The sequence below is a fragment of the Nymphalis io genome, chromosome 5, assembly GCF_905147045.1.
Source record: "Nymphalis io chromosome 5, ilAglIoxx1.1, whole genome shotgun sequence".
Classification (NCBI taxonomy): Eukaryota; Metazoa; Arthropoda; class Insecta; order Lepidoptera; family Nymphalidae; genus Nymphalis; species Nymphalis io.
Window position 1 is genome coordinate 9,374,302 of NC_065892.1, and position 13,561 is coordinate 9,387,862.

A 13,561-nucleotide genomic window follows, 5' to 3' on the forward strand; every position below is an offset into this window, starting at 1 on the left:
CCACATCAACGTCGTTATTGTTATTTAAATACTTTGAAATGAATAAATAATCCTCAAATGTCATGGAAAAATACAATGATGTTTTTAAACGATTCTATATTTAAAATGATCGTGTGCTTATTCAAGTCGTGTAGTCTATTTTTTTTTAAATTTATGATCTTAATTTTAAAGGCAAGATGCGTGCGATGCGAGACTTTAATATTCGGCCTCTTTTTGCTATAACAATATTATCTGATTAAACTAGTTGCTTGGACGTAAATAATGGAATTATTTAGGTCATATATGTATTTCAGTAGGCGTTATAATGTAGGTAACATTATAACTTACCTGAGTTTATAATCTATACAAAACGTCCATATAATCGTAATGTGTATGCATTATTTACTATATCTTTGTCAACAATACTTACTAACTATTACAATAATATATTTTATTACATTTATTATGAACAGTACTTTATATATATATATATAACAATTATTTGTATGAAACGGAGTAAACACACGTTTTCATATCGTTCCTTGTCTCTAATTTATTACGATAATAATGTAATACAAGAAATTTCCAGTTTATATAACCACTTACCATACTTAATAAAATGAAAAAAATATTAACATACGACAATAGGAAAACATCACAAGGTCATCGGAGTCTGGTTAAAACTATACAACCCCAGCATTCAAGTGGGTAACGTTTCCTTATTATTGTATGTACTATGTTTTTATTAAATGCCGTTGGTTTTTCATACAAATTGTTCTTATTTGACATCACATTTGACCAGGAAATGTAATAAATGGCTAATTTTAGACCACAAGATCTTAACATTAAAATGAAGTCATTTATTTTGTTAATCGGTTTTTTAATTAAATTTCTATATCGATCTCTAATTGGTAATTCTACAGTAAACGATTGAAATTTTATTTATTAATGGTTTCTATCTCAACAAATCATGTATTTTTACGTGAACAAATTTGCGTTTCAGAAAATTATTGCCGCTATGAAATGGCGCTATGAAATGGCGTATGTCCTACCGTAGTTTTATGTATTTTGCGTGTTATAAAATCTATAAAAATACGTTTAAGAAATAAGTCTTTAATTGACATGACATGTCGAGATCGAAATGCGTTTTAAATGTCAGCGAAGTTTTGAAGTAAAGAATACATAAGTAGTTAAGTGGAATAGTGCACACAGCAGAGCTATTAGCAAATCGCATGGAATATGTAAATCTATGGTTTGTTTATCTTTACTTATGCCAGTGGAATATTACTATATTAAGTATGGCAGTGCAGCTATAGACTACGATAAAACAAATATTAAATCGAAATCAATAATAAAAAATAAAAAATTGTATATTTTCAAAGAATGTCTTGGTATGTGTTAATTCATGTATTTAGATTCGATACCTCTCTTTATAACGAATGATGACATCGTCTCCTTGCCAAATCAATGCAAAACGTAATTAAGTTTGTATTAAAATCAATGCGCAATTATTATTTTTAAATAAAACTGCATAAATTTCCTTTCATGGCATTTAATTGGAAGCTGTCATTGTGTACAGGACAAAATGCACACATCATATTGTATTGTAACTTTAAAAAAAATGCATAACAAAAATAAATATAATTACCAACTTTAACGACTTTTGAAAATAATTTAATTAACACATATAACACGACGGCAATGAAGCTTTAGCTTTATGAAGTATTTAATTTTAAAGATTCGGGGTATGATTGACGATACACAGGTTAAAGTAATACTGTTAACACTATGGAACTATTTAAATATGTTTAAAGCTTGGCATGTTAACTGTATCTCTATTACGATTTACCAATCGGTTATCAAAAAATAATCATGATGTAAGTGTCACATGTACTTTGCGATTATTTTAAACAACGACCGTAAAGTTAACAAACTTTTGACTTTGTTTATTCTCATTAAATATCAATATACGAATATTTTTTGTCGAATGTTTACTTCATTTATTCTACCAAGATGAAAGAAGAAAAAGAGAAAAAAAAAGTTCGCAGTCGAAAGTAAGAATAATTATCAGGCAGATTGTTTCATACATGATATTTTTTATCTGGAAAAATATTTGTAGACGTAACACGACATGTTCTATTTCATTTGAGACATTTTCTCTTTATATTTTTCATAGAAATAACAAGTTATCTTCAAGTATTATGTATTGATCCTAAACAGATATTTATGATAAATAGGCGCGTCTAAAGGTGGATCATACCCATGTGATTCATAAAAGTTAACGAAATCGTAAACTTGCTGAAATTGTTCTTTTTAAATATTTTGTTTTAAAAATGAATATAACGTATATTAAAATTTAAGACTAAATATTTTTTTTATTTATATTATTTATGATCGTATATTTGCTTTAATTTTGTTTTTTGCGCATTTCTATTCAATATTTATCAATACTCTAAAGGCACTTTAGAAGGCCAAGGATTATATTATGAAACAAATTAATACCTATGTTAATTTTATATATTATAATAATAATTATTACTAACGTTCGCATAGTGTATAATTATATTAATATATTATTGTCTTAGTAATAAAAAGCATTTTATGTATAGAAAAAAATCAGCCTAAACAAAAACGCCGGCCAGGTAATAGGAGTGCGTAAAAATTGTATTTATGTAATTAATTAAAAATATATAAATATATAACATATTAATACAAATTATATAATACATTAACTTTACTTAAGTAAGTATACTTATTTTTAATTTTTTTTAAAAAACAGTTTTTATCAGTTATACATTTTTTTTTGATAGTATTTGGCGAGTGGATGGTGGGGCCACTACGACTTCAGATGTCAACTCGTCGACTACTCTCGAAGCCCCAAAGCCATGAGGGTAAGTATAAGAATAAGTTTCATTAATTCCGAACACACATCATACGTTATACTTACTGGTGGTAGGGCTTTGTGCAAGCTCGTCTGGGTAGGTACCACCCACTCATCAGATATTCTACCGCAAAACAGCAATACTTGATATTGTTGTGTTCCGGTTTGAAGGGTGAGTGAGCCAGTGTAATTACAGGCACGAGGGACATAAAATCTTAGTTCCCAAGGTTGGTGGCGCATTGGATATGTAAGCGATGGTTGACATTTCTTACAATGCCAATGTCTAAGAGCGTTGGTGACCACTTACCATCAGGTGGCCCATATGCTCGTCCGCCTTCCTATTCTATAAAAAAAAAAAAAAAAAAATAGAATGAATGAATACTCAGAAAACATCATACTTAGTGTACAGGTCTTAGTACTAAGCGTACATCTATTTAGTACACTGTATGATCGATCACATCGCATATATGCACTTTTCTGAGGTCTACTAACCACTTTATTATACCACTACTCTATAAAACAGCGGAACATCAACTAATATAACGATCGAAAATATTTTATCGCAAGTCGTATCTGATAATAGTCGACAAACAAAGAGGCATTCCAATGCAAGCTCAGTATTATTATACTAACTAGTTTTATATAATATAACGAAATCTATTATACAATGTTATTTTTAAATGTGTTACCGAAATCGCGTTATAATCGTGAATTAGAGTTAACTATATATAATCAAATCTTTATTTTATAAATAATTACTTATCTATCCGCTATCAAAATTCGTGGATAATCGTAACAACGTAAATAGATTCATTAAATACGTCCGTCGCCTCCCGCATCACGGCCCCGCTTACTGTTATATGCCATAAGACTTTGAGGTCATAAATATTTATGACATGTTTGTAGAATAGTATTAAATTAATCTAAAATTCAATGCATTGAGAATTTCGATGTATTGCGAAAACGGTAAATTGTACATGTATGCCTATTGTATAATTTTCAAATTAAGCTACACATTAGAAATAATCCTTTATTTAAATGTTTAAATGTACACTAATTTTAGTTAATATTAATCACAAAATTTTCAATATTAAATTTTGATTTTGTTTTGTTCAAATTAAATTCATTTTTTTAACATTTGAAGTTTTAAACAACAACGCATAATTGTTTAAATTAACGGTATTCCCAAACTTTTTAATGTGAGTAAAAAAGGCTTAACTTTATATTGAGAATCATTACGAAAAACATCCGGAAAAACCCATATACCCAACACTAATTATAATACATCTTTTACAACAATTTTTGATGTAATGCCAATACATGTAGAAAAATAATTATTAAAATAACTAAATCTTTAAAAACGCTGAACTATTTTTTTATTCATCTGTTTCGTGCTACCTTATCGTCCTCCAATAGCCAAAAGATATTTTAACATGGTAGATGTTTGGTGAAAATAGCATAAGAATATTAAAATGTGATATAAATCAAAATTAACTCGAACTAGAATTAACCGGTTTACAAAAATAACTTTAACGTTACAAAGAAATAAAAGGAATGTATGTGCCTCTTATACTATTCTAAACTTGTAATAATTCTTCCTTATGACCGACTACATCGCATACGATCACGTACTGACGTACCGTTATAGTCAGTTAGTTCGTATCCAATACTTACTCAATCAAAAAAGTATGCATTTCATTTTTTTATTAACTTTAAGAAGGTAGAAATGGCAAATTCATTACCTAATGGTGTAATGGTCACCTCTCTTAGACATTAGTACTGTAAGATAAAGCACTTTTTACGCCGTCAAAAAACGAGATTTAAAACGGGCAACTGAATTTTCATTTCATGTTCGGCGGCAAAGGAAAACATCGTGAGTGTAACTGCATGTGTCTGATGAAAATCTGCCACATGTGTATCCACCTCAATAACTTATAACCCTTCTCGTTCAACATATACGGTGACAACTGTTAATTATGTAAATTAACTTTTACTTATAACTTAATAATGAAACGTAGATGGCGAATACATGCTGGTGGTACTACTTTAGCAAGTTCACGGAGTTCTTCGACACGCTGTTCTTTGTGCTACGCAAGAAGAACGAGCACGTGTCGACGCTACACGTGATACACCACGGAATCATGCCCATGTCTGTGTGGTTCGGGCTCAAGTTCGCACCTGGTATGTTACACGCACTGTTTATATTTTTAAATATTGATTCAATTACAATGAAAACTGATAAAATGTATATGAATCGTGTTTTTTCAAGAAAAATATGATATATCTTATGAATGATTTTTTTGTTTTCCTTTCAAAGCTAAAATTGTATTGAACCAATTTGTATCATGAATAAATGAGTAATTATATTAATTGCATATAGAACGTTAATTGTATGTATATATGTATATGAATACATCAAGTACACAGTCAGAGATCCTTGATCCCCTAACCTTAATTTTGTTAGATTGAAGAGCTCGCTTATTTTTTTAACAAACATTTGAAAGGTTAAGCTGTGTTAACACTTCTATTGTTAATAACATTAGCCCTAAAATGAGACAAGTCAATATGAAAAAACGATACATATACAAATGTTTACATCGAGATTAATGTTTCGTTCGAATATTTGTTGCTTAGTTTCTCAGTCAACGCCTGCTAATTTTATTATGTTCGATTAGCACATCCTTATTGATTTATATTTTTAAAGTAACATTACGTCATATATTTCCAACAGCAATAACATTAACTATACAGACCTTTGTAACAACAAATATATCAATATTGTTTTATTACACGATTCTATAATAACGTCATATTTTCATTTAAAAACAACATTTGTAAATGAAGTTGACTTTGTCTTTTCTCTCGCAAGTATTTGATAATGTAAACGATAGATAAGAATTATTTTTCATAGCGTTTCTTGTCCATTAAATTTGAGACAAAAATACCTCAAATATAATTAGATGATATAAGTAATTAGCTATTGTTATAAAATAATACTAAAACTACTAACTACTAAACTATTTATAAGCATATAAAGTTGCAGGTTTGTAAAAAAATAAAATAATTGTAAAAAACTATTTAATCACTCGATCACCTCCAGGGACAACCTTTTATAGTCTGAGCTATTTGTCGTATAATTATATTAACACAAAACTAAACCAATGTCGACTTTTATTAGACGTTATTAATCAAGAACCAAATTTAAAAATAACGAATATGTCCTGCGTTCGAAATTCGTTAGTTTTTCTCGAAGTAAATTTGATTTTTTTTTTTTTTGTATTAAATTTTATAAAATCTTAACGGTAGAAGAACGATCTCTTCCATGAAAAATAAAATAATAAAAAAAATATTTGGTTATATTTAAATAAGTGTACGGTGAAAAAAAAAATTCACGAAATAATTAACTAGTTACAATGAAATTTACATTAATTGTAAATTTCATTTAGAATTAATTTATTATTTTTATACGTTTAACTCAAATGAATATGTATTGTTAAAGTTTTTCTTTTATATATATTTTATATAAATTAGAATTAAATTATAAAACTTTAATCTTATATACGATAATATGTCTTATATTATCTATCAAGTAATTAGCAATTGATTTGTTCGTTTTACTCCTCCGCAGGTGGTCACAGCACATTCTTCGCTCTGTTGAATACCTTCGTACACATCGTTATGTACTTCTACTATATGGTGTCTGCAATGGGTCCCAAGTACCAGAAATACATCTGGTGGAAGAAGTACCTCACTGCCTTCCAGATGGTAAGTTAATATATCTCTTTTGTAGATATTGTGGGCACTCGCTTTAAGACTTCTGGCATACTACCATCAACGTCTAATAGATGCATGCGAGTCGCATGAGTTATCCCGTGGATTTTCAACCGACGTGATATAAACATTCGATGATCGATCTGTTTGCCCATAGGGAACAGTGCTTATGGCAAAAAATAATTTATATATACAGTACGCAAATCACAACACGCCCTGCCTATATTATCATCATGCCATGATATTAAAACATCTCATCATATTTGGAAAATTACTTCAATTCGAATTGAAAAGTGTTCTCTTGTATACTACATAGGACATATCCATCCTAAAACTATAAATTAAATTAAAAATAAATCATAATTGAACATTATATATGATCACGCGCTTAAAGTACTTGGAACTTACATCATTGAACGTTTGCTAGAGAATCATTTAAAATATGACAATGACAAATAAAACAAATACAACATCGAGTGTAAATATATATTATTTATTATAGATTTACATAGCGGCTACTATTTACATTCGTCGTAATGTTTTTGTCGAACAAAGCGTCTGTTACTCGTTAGGAGATTTAAAGAATAATTTGATAATAAACATCGTCATATAATTGGGATCGTTAGAATTGTATCTGCATTCAAAAAGCAACAGATAAAAAACTGTCATGTAATAGTTTTTTTTTATAGTTTAGGTATACTACTTAGGTATACCTAAACTATAAAAAAAATGGTCACCAACGCACATAGGCATTATAAGAAATGTTAACCTACCTAAGATGTTACGTGACTGTAATTACACTGGCTCACTCACCCTTCAAACCGGAACACAACAATATCAAGTATTGCTGTTTTGCGGTAGAATATCTGATGAGTGGGTGGTACCTACCCAGACGAGCTTGCACAAAGCCCTACCACCAGTAAACTTAGTAGTTACTAGGATATAAAAAATAAATAGAAAATTGTCGGACATTGGAATTAACAAACGATTAAATTGAACGCGTTCTATTTGATGACCTGTTAAGGAAAAGTCTAGTAATAAATAATTACGGAGGTCGGCCTTATATTAGTTGGAGATACACTCTTCTTCAAAGTGTGATTCTACGATTGAAACGAATGCAATGTCATGGTTAATCATCTATATTTTCTTAAAAGAGAAATAGCTAATCTGTAACATATACGTGACGAATTTTTGGCCTAATAAATATTGTCTTTATAAAAATCCAGTGAGTGTACCAAAAATACACCATAAACAGAATAAAGACTTTTCTCTTCCCTTTAATAATCTTCCATACTTGAAATTATGCAATTCTATTTTTGGCTGATATATTAATATACTAAAACTAAGTTCAAGAATAAAGAATTTCATTTTAAGGCCAATTTGCCAATTTTTTTTTTGTTAGTAATATTACTATATTGATACAACTATTTCGGTACATTACTCGCTCGTTATCGTTATTTTCTGATCGAGTCTTGAAAATTATATAATCTTACAATGAAAAAGGTAAATCTCAACTGCAGTTTTTATACTATAATTATCTCATGTTAAAATTAACACATTGATTTTGAATAAAACACGCGTTACAACGTTAAGAAAATTAATAGGAAATATATAAGTACTAAGAATTGAAAATAATTAATGATTACGTCACCGCCAATCTTTTATGAATATGTTTAATCAATAGCACTTCTTCTACAAGACTATAATAAATCATAGAACGATTTGACTGGTTGTCAGTTTTTATACAGGGCGATTATCGTTCGACCTTTACCTGCGAAGGCAAACTATTATATATCATAAAAGAAAATTAATAAATCATCCATTATTAAGTCTTAATCATTATTGAAGCCAAGATGGCCTAGTGGTAAGAACGCGTGAATCTTAACCGATGATCGTAGATTCAAACCCGGGCAAACATCACAGAATTTTCATGTGCTTAATTTGTGATTATAATTCATCTCGTGCTTTACGGTGAAGGAAAACATCGTGAGGAAACCTGCATGTGTATAATTTCACTGAAATTCTACCACACGTGTATTCCACCAACCCGCACTGTAGCAGCGCGGTGGAATAAGCTCCAAACCTTCTCGTCAAAAAGGGAGCTGCCTTAAAAAGCTAAAGGCCTCCTGCCTTTAGCCCAGCAGTGAGACATTCACTGGCTGTTACGACTATTGAAATAGTCCATGTATTTTTTATAACTTGGATGTCATATAGGAATTTATTTAAATAGGAAATTATTTTTAACAACTAATTACAGAAACAAAACTATCTGGAGTTCGTAGATTCATTCAGTTTTAATATTAAAAAAATCGCACCATTTTTACACTAGCAACATTTAAATGTAACATTACGTCATATATTTCCAACAGACGTTACATTTCGTACAAATGTTAACTTGCGAGTGAAAGATCTCGAATAAAGTGTGAAATATAATTAATTTTTGTCGTTACGATTTTGTTCAGGTGCAATTCGTGCTGATCTTCAGTCACCAGCTTCAAGTCCTGTTCCGGCCATCCTGTCAGTACCCGCGTGTCTTCGTCTACTGGATCGCGATGCACGGCTTTCTGTTCCTGTTCCTCTTCAGTGATTTCTACAAAGCACGCTACAATAAGGCTGACAGGAAACCTAGGAGCAATAACAACGGTCTTTGCATGGTATGTCCACTATATTTGGTATTATGGTAAGCATATGGCATCCCATTTAGGAAATCGATTTTGAAAAATCGCAATAATGAAAGTCCTTTGATATTTTATAAAATGTTTAACCATAACAAAATAATCACAAAGCGAGAAAGTATTATTGCGAAACATATATTTTTTATAATGTATACAACATATTTTATATAAAACGTCATTGTATACAATGCTCACATACCTTCTATAATCGTACCTTGTACTTGAAGGCCAACAACGATATTTACGTGTCTTAACAATTATGTACGTGTAAAATGATATAAAAAAACCATGCTGCGTATTCGTAAAGCATAAACAATTTTTATTTTTACGCATAACTAAAATATAAAACGGATATAATTATACTTTACTTTACTTTAATACTTTATTGTACATCACACCACAAATAGAAAAATACAAAACATGTATATTGCCTAAATAAATGTACAATTATGGCGACCTTATCGCTACACAGCGATCTCTTCCAGGTAACCGAGTGTAAGTAATTACAGATAGGATATGGGGTAGGTGGTGGTATGAAAAAAATAATATTAATATTTAATTAAAACAATACAAATTATTAAATGTAAATATAAAATACACATATTATACATACATATATAATATAAAACAATTTATATATATAATATAAAATACACATACTAATTATATGTATTAATCAGATAATCGATTTCTTTGTTTATGCGTAATTATGTAACGGCAATGTTTAATAGCCTAATCAATAAATATGCTTAATTAACGATCGACAATCTATTGACATCTCAGGAGTATTGACATATTCTAATAACGCGTCTGCCGGATAATTAAACTCATTGACCGAAATATATTTGAATTTATTTCATACTAGTTTCCACCTTTATTTCTATAGCTCTTAACAACATGTATGCAAAATGCGTAACAAACAAATAAACAAACTCGCATTCGTTGGCAATGTAATAAGTTTATATTCATACTAAAATGTAATTGATCAATTAAAATATGACGTTTCGGTAACGCTCATTATTTCTTAATTAATTTGAAAATACAATATTAGTTATTTATGCAAAAATTCAGAATCCCCAAGGTTTTATCTCTATGCAAAAAATTAGTGTTAATAAAAAGTTCACTATTAATGTTATCGCTTTATACATCAATCTAATTTGTAATTAAAATTATATGTTTTTAATATAAATTGAACATATTTATAGTGGAAATGATACTACCGAGTAAATATAATGTAAATTCCATAATAATAACTTACCATCTACGATTACAAATAAAAAAATTGAAACATATATTTGATTTCAGACGGTGCTGGACGAAAGCAGTTCGCTGAACGGCAAGAACGGCTACAAGCACGAAGAAGGCTCGTCCGTGCCGAACTCGTACGCGTCCTCGGCGGCCGATGCCTTCGTCCGTCGACGGCCGATCTCATAGTCTTCTATCCTTAGTGTATCCACGGTGTAAATCAGGGTCTGCTCTTAAATCCAAACCTAACCCTAGAATTAGGAATCGGTTTTACCACTGCGATCGAGGACGAATCGTACATTGTACTGAATCAACCAATAACCGAGACTCGATGCTCTTCGCGCCAAAGAGAGACATCTAAATAAGTCCCGTACATTATCGATAGTTTACGATACGAGCGGGTGCGATTACATCGTCGTCGATAGTATCGTTTCTCCCCCAACTAACCCACGAATAGCTTTAATAAAAGTTAAGACAGTATGAGTCATCGAGGTATTTGAAACCGTCTTTTTAGTCTGGACAGTGTTGTGTCCGAATTATATCAAAACATTTTCAATCGCTCCCGCCTGGGACGTCGTTTCGATGTTAAGCTTCTAGTGCAATTGGACACGTTTTTGTCGACTGCAAAGATCGCATTTAACTTTTATACGTCACTTTAAATTATAATCGTTTATTCTCAGAGAAAGCCGATTCACAATTTCCTTTCTGTATTAGATTTTGAATCGTAAAGCACAACGTCCCATTCGACCTTAAAAATTGAATCATCGAATGCCTTATATTGTTTTAAGTACAAAAACTATTTACTAGACTATGAATTGTTAAAGAAATGTTTATCTTGTATATGCTATATTGGTTTCGGATATAGTATATTTTATTTTTCCTTATTGTATAAATTAGTCAAAATATTTTTCGCAAAATATTTTGATTGTTATCTTGGCTGGTAGTGTGAACAAATTGTATATACAATGAATGAATGAATCGAGTTCTATGAACCGTGCTATGTACAGTATACGCGGGGGTTTATGTAAATATAACTTTATGGTGAAGATTGAGTCTTAAAGGATGTTACCATACAATTCTTCGAATCCAGTGTCATTTATTAATTGCAATTTTATTTTGTATTTCGTTATCAAGCATTTAATATATATGTCCTTTTCTCATAAACTTTTTAATAAATGTAAAATGATCAAAGATTTTTTTAAATACTGAATGTATTGGATATATCACTAATATATTTATTTATATTCACAAATTTATTATTAGACATCTGTGCAGTGTTGTAAGCCGGTTGAGTTGCCAACAAGCGCTTTTTAGGAAAATTAAAAATTGTGACATAGAAACGAGTATAGTAAAAAAAAAGAGTAATAGATAATAGGCGTAGTTGAAAAAAATAAAGAAAAGAAAACATGAATCACTTATAAATAATAATCATTAAGAGAAAGTAATAATAAATTAAATTGTAAGCATAGTTATTGGCAGCTCGACCAGTTTTAAAATAATGAATGGCATTCAGACTTGGGCCGTATTGTCATCGACAACTATTTCTTAATATGTTAATTTTGTATCAAGTTTTGGTGTAATAACGCTTTGTGTTGTGTGAATGGCAAACGGTTGCTTTGGGCGAAATCGGGCGGTTACCCGAGATACGATGCTCAAATATTCGCTACGAATTCACTATTTTGCAACCTTTATTTATTATTTTATTAAAGTATTTTACAAAATATTACTAAGAGTTTTATTGCTTCCTTTGCTATGTTACATTATAATTTCAATATATAAAACAATAGTACACAATCTATAATCATATAATAGTGGCAAAGCATTCCCAATGTCAAATTTGTTGACCAAATCGTCGATAAGATATTGAATTTTATTTTATACATGCCATCTCTTTAATGACAGATGTATAAAGTGATTAAAACAAAATATGATAGAAATGAAAAAGACAGACGTCAAACAAAAATAAAATATTAGGCACAATATTCGACAAAAATGTAAATTTACGTAACTCGTAAGTCTTAATATCACTTACAATTTTTTTAATTTTTTGAATCAAAATAGTATAGGTTTCTGCATGATTTGTCAACTCATCGACAGGCCAACTTGACAACTAGCTCACCACGAGGAGGATGACCCCAAGAATAGGTTTCCTATCTAACAACTATTAACAGTAAGAAATAATGAATTAAAAATCAGGCGCTTAAACGTCTATGCATATAAATCATATATCTTCTATACATAAAATCACTATAAAAAATAATAACCGTGCATTTTCGTAAGACAGCCAATATTATTTACCACCTGTCGCCTAAATCTTGCAATTATGTACATATTTTCGTAAACAGTACAATAACAAAATAAATAGAACAGTATTCTACAGGTCATATCATTTAAATTCATGTCGTAGAGTAAATAAAAGAAATTAATTATTTATTTCTTTCGCAATATGTTTATATATCGTGTTATAAATCATAGCTATTAAAATGAATAAGAATAGTTTGTTTTAAAAATGGCATCTGTCTGTTCTGGTCTGAAAATTTTCATTAATAAAATACTAAGGACAACTAAAAACACTATTCAGAGTTAATACTATTTTTTATTAGTTAAACGCTTAGAATAAATTACATTAAACAGGGTCTTTTTTATAACATATAATTTGATTTTTTAATAAGATTTAAATATCTACATAGTTTTTAAATTCTGAAGCTATTAATATAATGCTATGAAAAATGCAATATTGTTACATATTTAATCCAAAACAAGTGCTATTTCTGAGTAACACTCTGTTCTGAGGTTAAATATAATATTGCAAATCATTGGCATATTGGGAAATACGTAAATGTGGTCGTTTGGCGTAGTCCTTGGTCGAGATGATTACACGTTAGAATTGTGTCACGCAACCTCGACGTGCCTCATATAGACCTAGATCCTTATTCAATTAAATTATTATATTAAAGAAGAACTTCCTTCCAAAGAAACCTTTGAAAAAATCACGTAAAGTAACTAAACA

The 13,561-nt window shown here is 29.8% G+C and overlaps 1 protein-coding gene across 3 annotated transcripts in view; it reads left to right on the forward strand.

Annotated features, from left to right (window-relative positions):
• The window catches only part of LOC126768762 (elongation of very long chain fatty acids protein AAEL008004), a 31,471-nt gene extending 19,194 nt beyond the window's left edge, over positions 1 to 12,277 (forward strand). For all 3 annotated transcript variants that reach the window (XM_050487053.1, XM_050487054.1, XM_050487052.1), the window contains 5 exons: positions 2,790 to 2,870; positions 4,879 to 5,041; positions 6,489 to 6,625; positions 9,094 to 9,285; positions 10,612 to 12,277. In XM_050487053.1, coding sequence (XP_050343010.1) covers positions 2,790 to 2,870; positions 4,879 to 5,041; positions 6,489 to 6,625; positions 9,094 to 9,285; positions 10,612 to 10,740 — 702 coding nt within the window. In that variant the 3' untranslated portion in view covers positions 10,741 to 12,277. The remainder of the gene's footprint in view (positions 1 to 2,789; positions 2,871 to 4,878; positions 5,042 to 6,488; positions 6,626 to 9,093; positions 9,286 to 10,611) is intronic.
• The last annotated feature ends 1,284 nt before the right edge of the window (positions 12,278 to 13,561 follow it).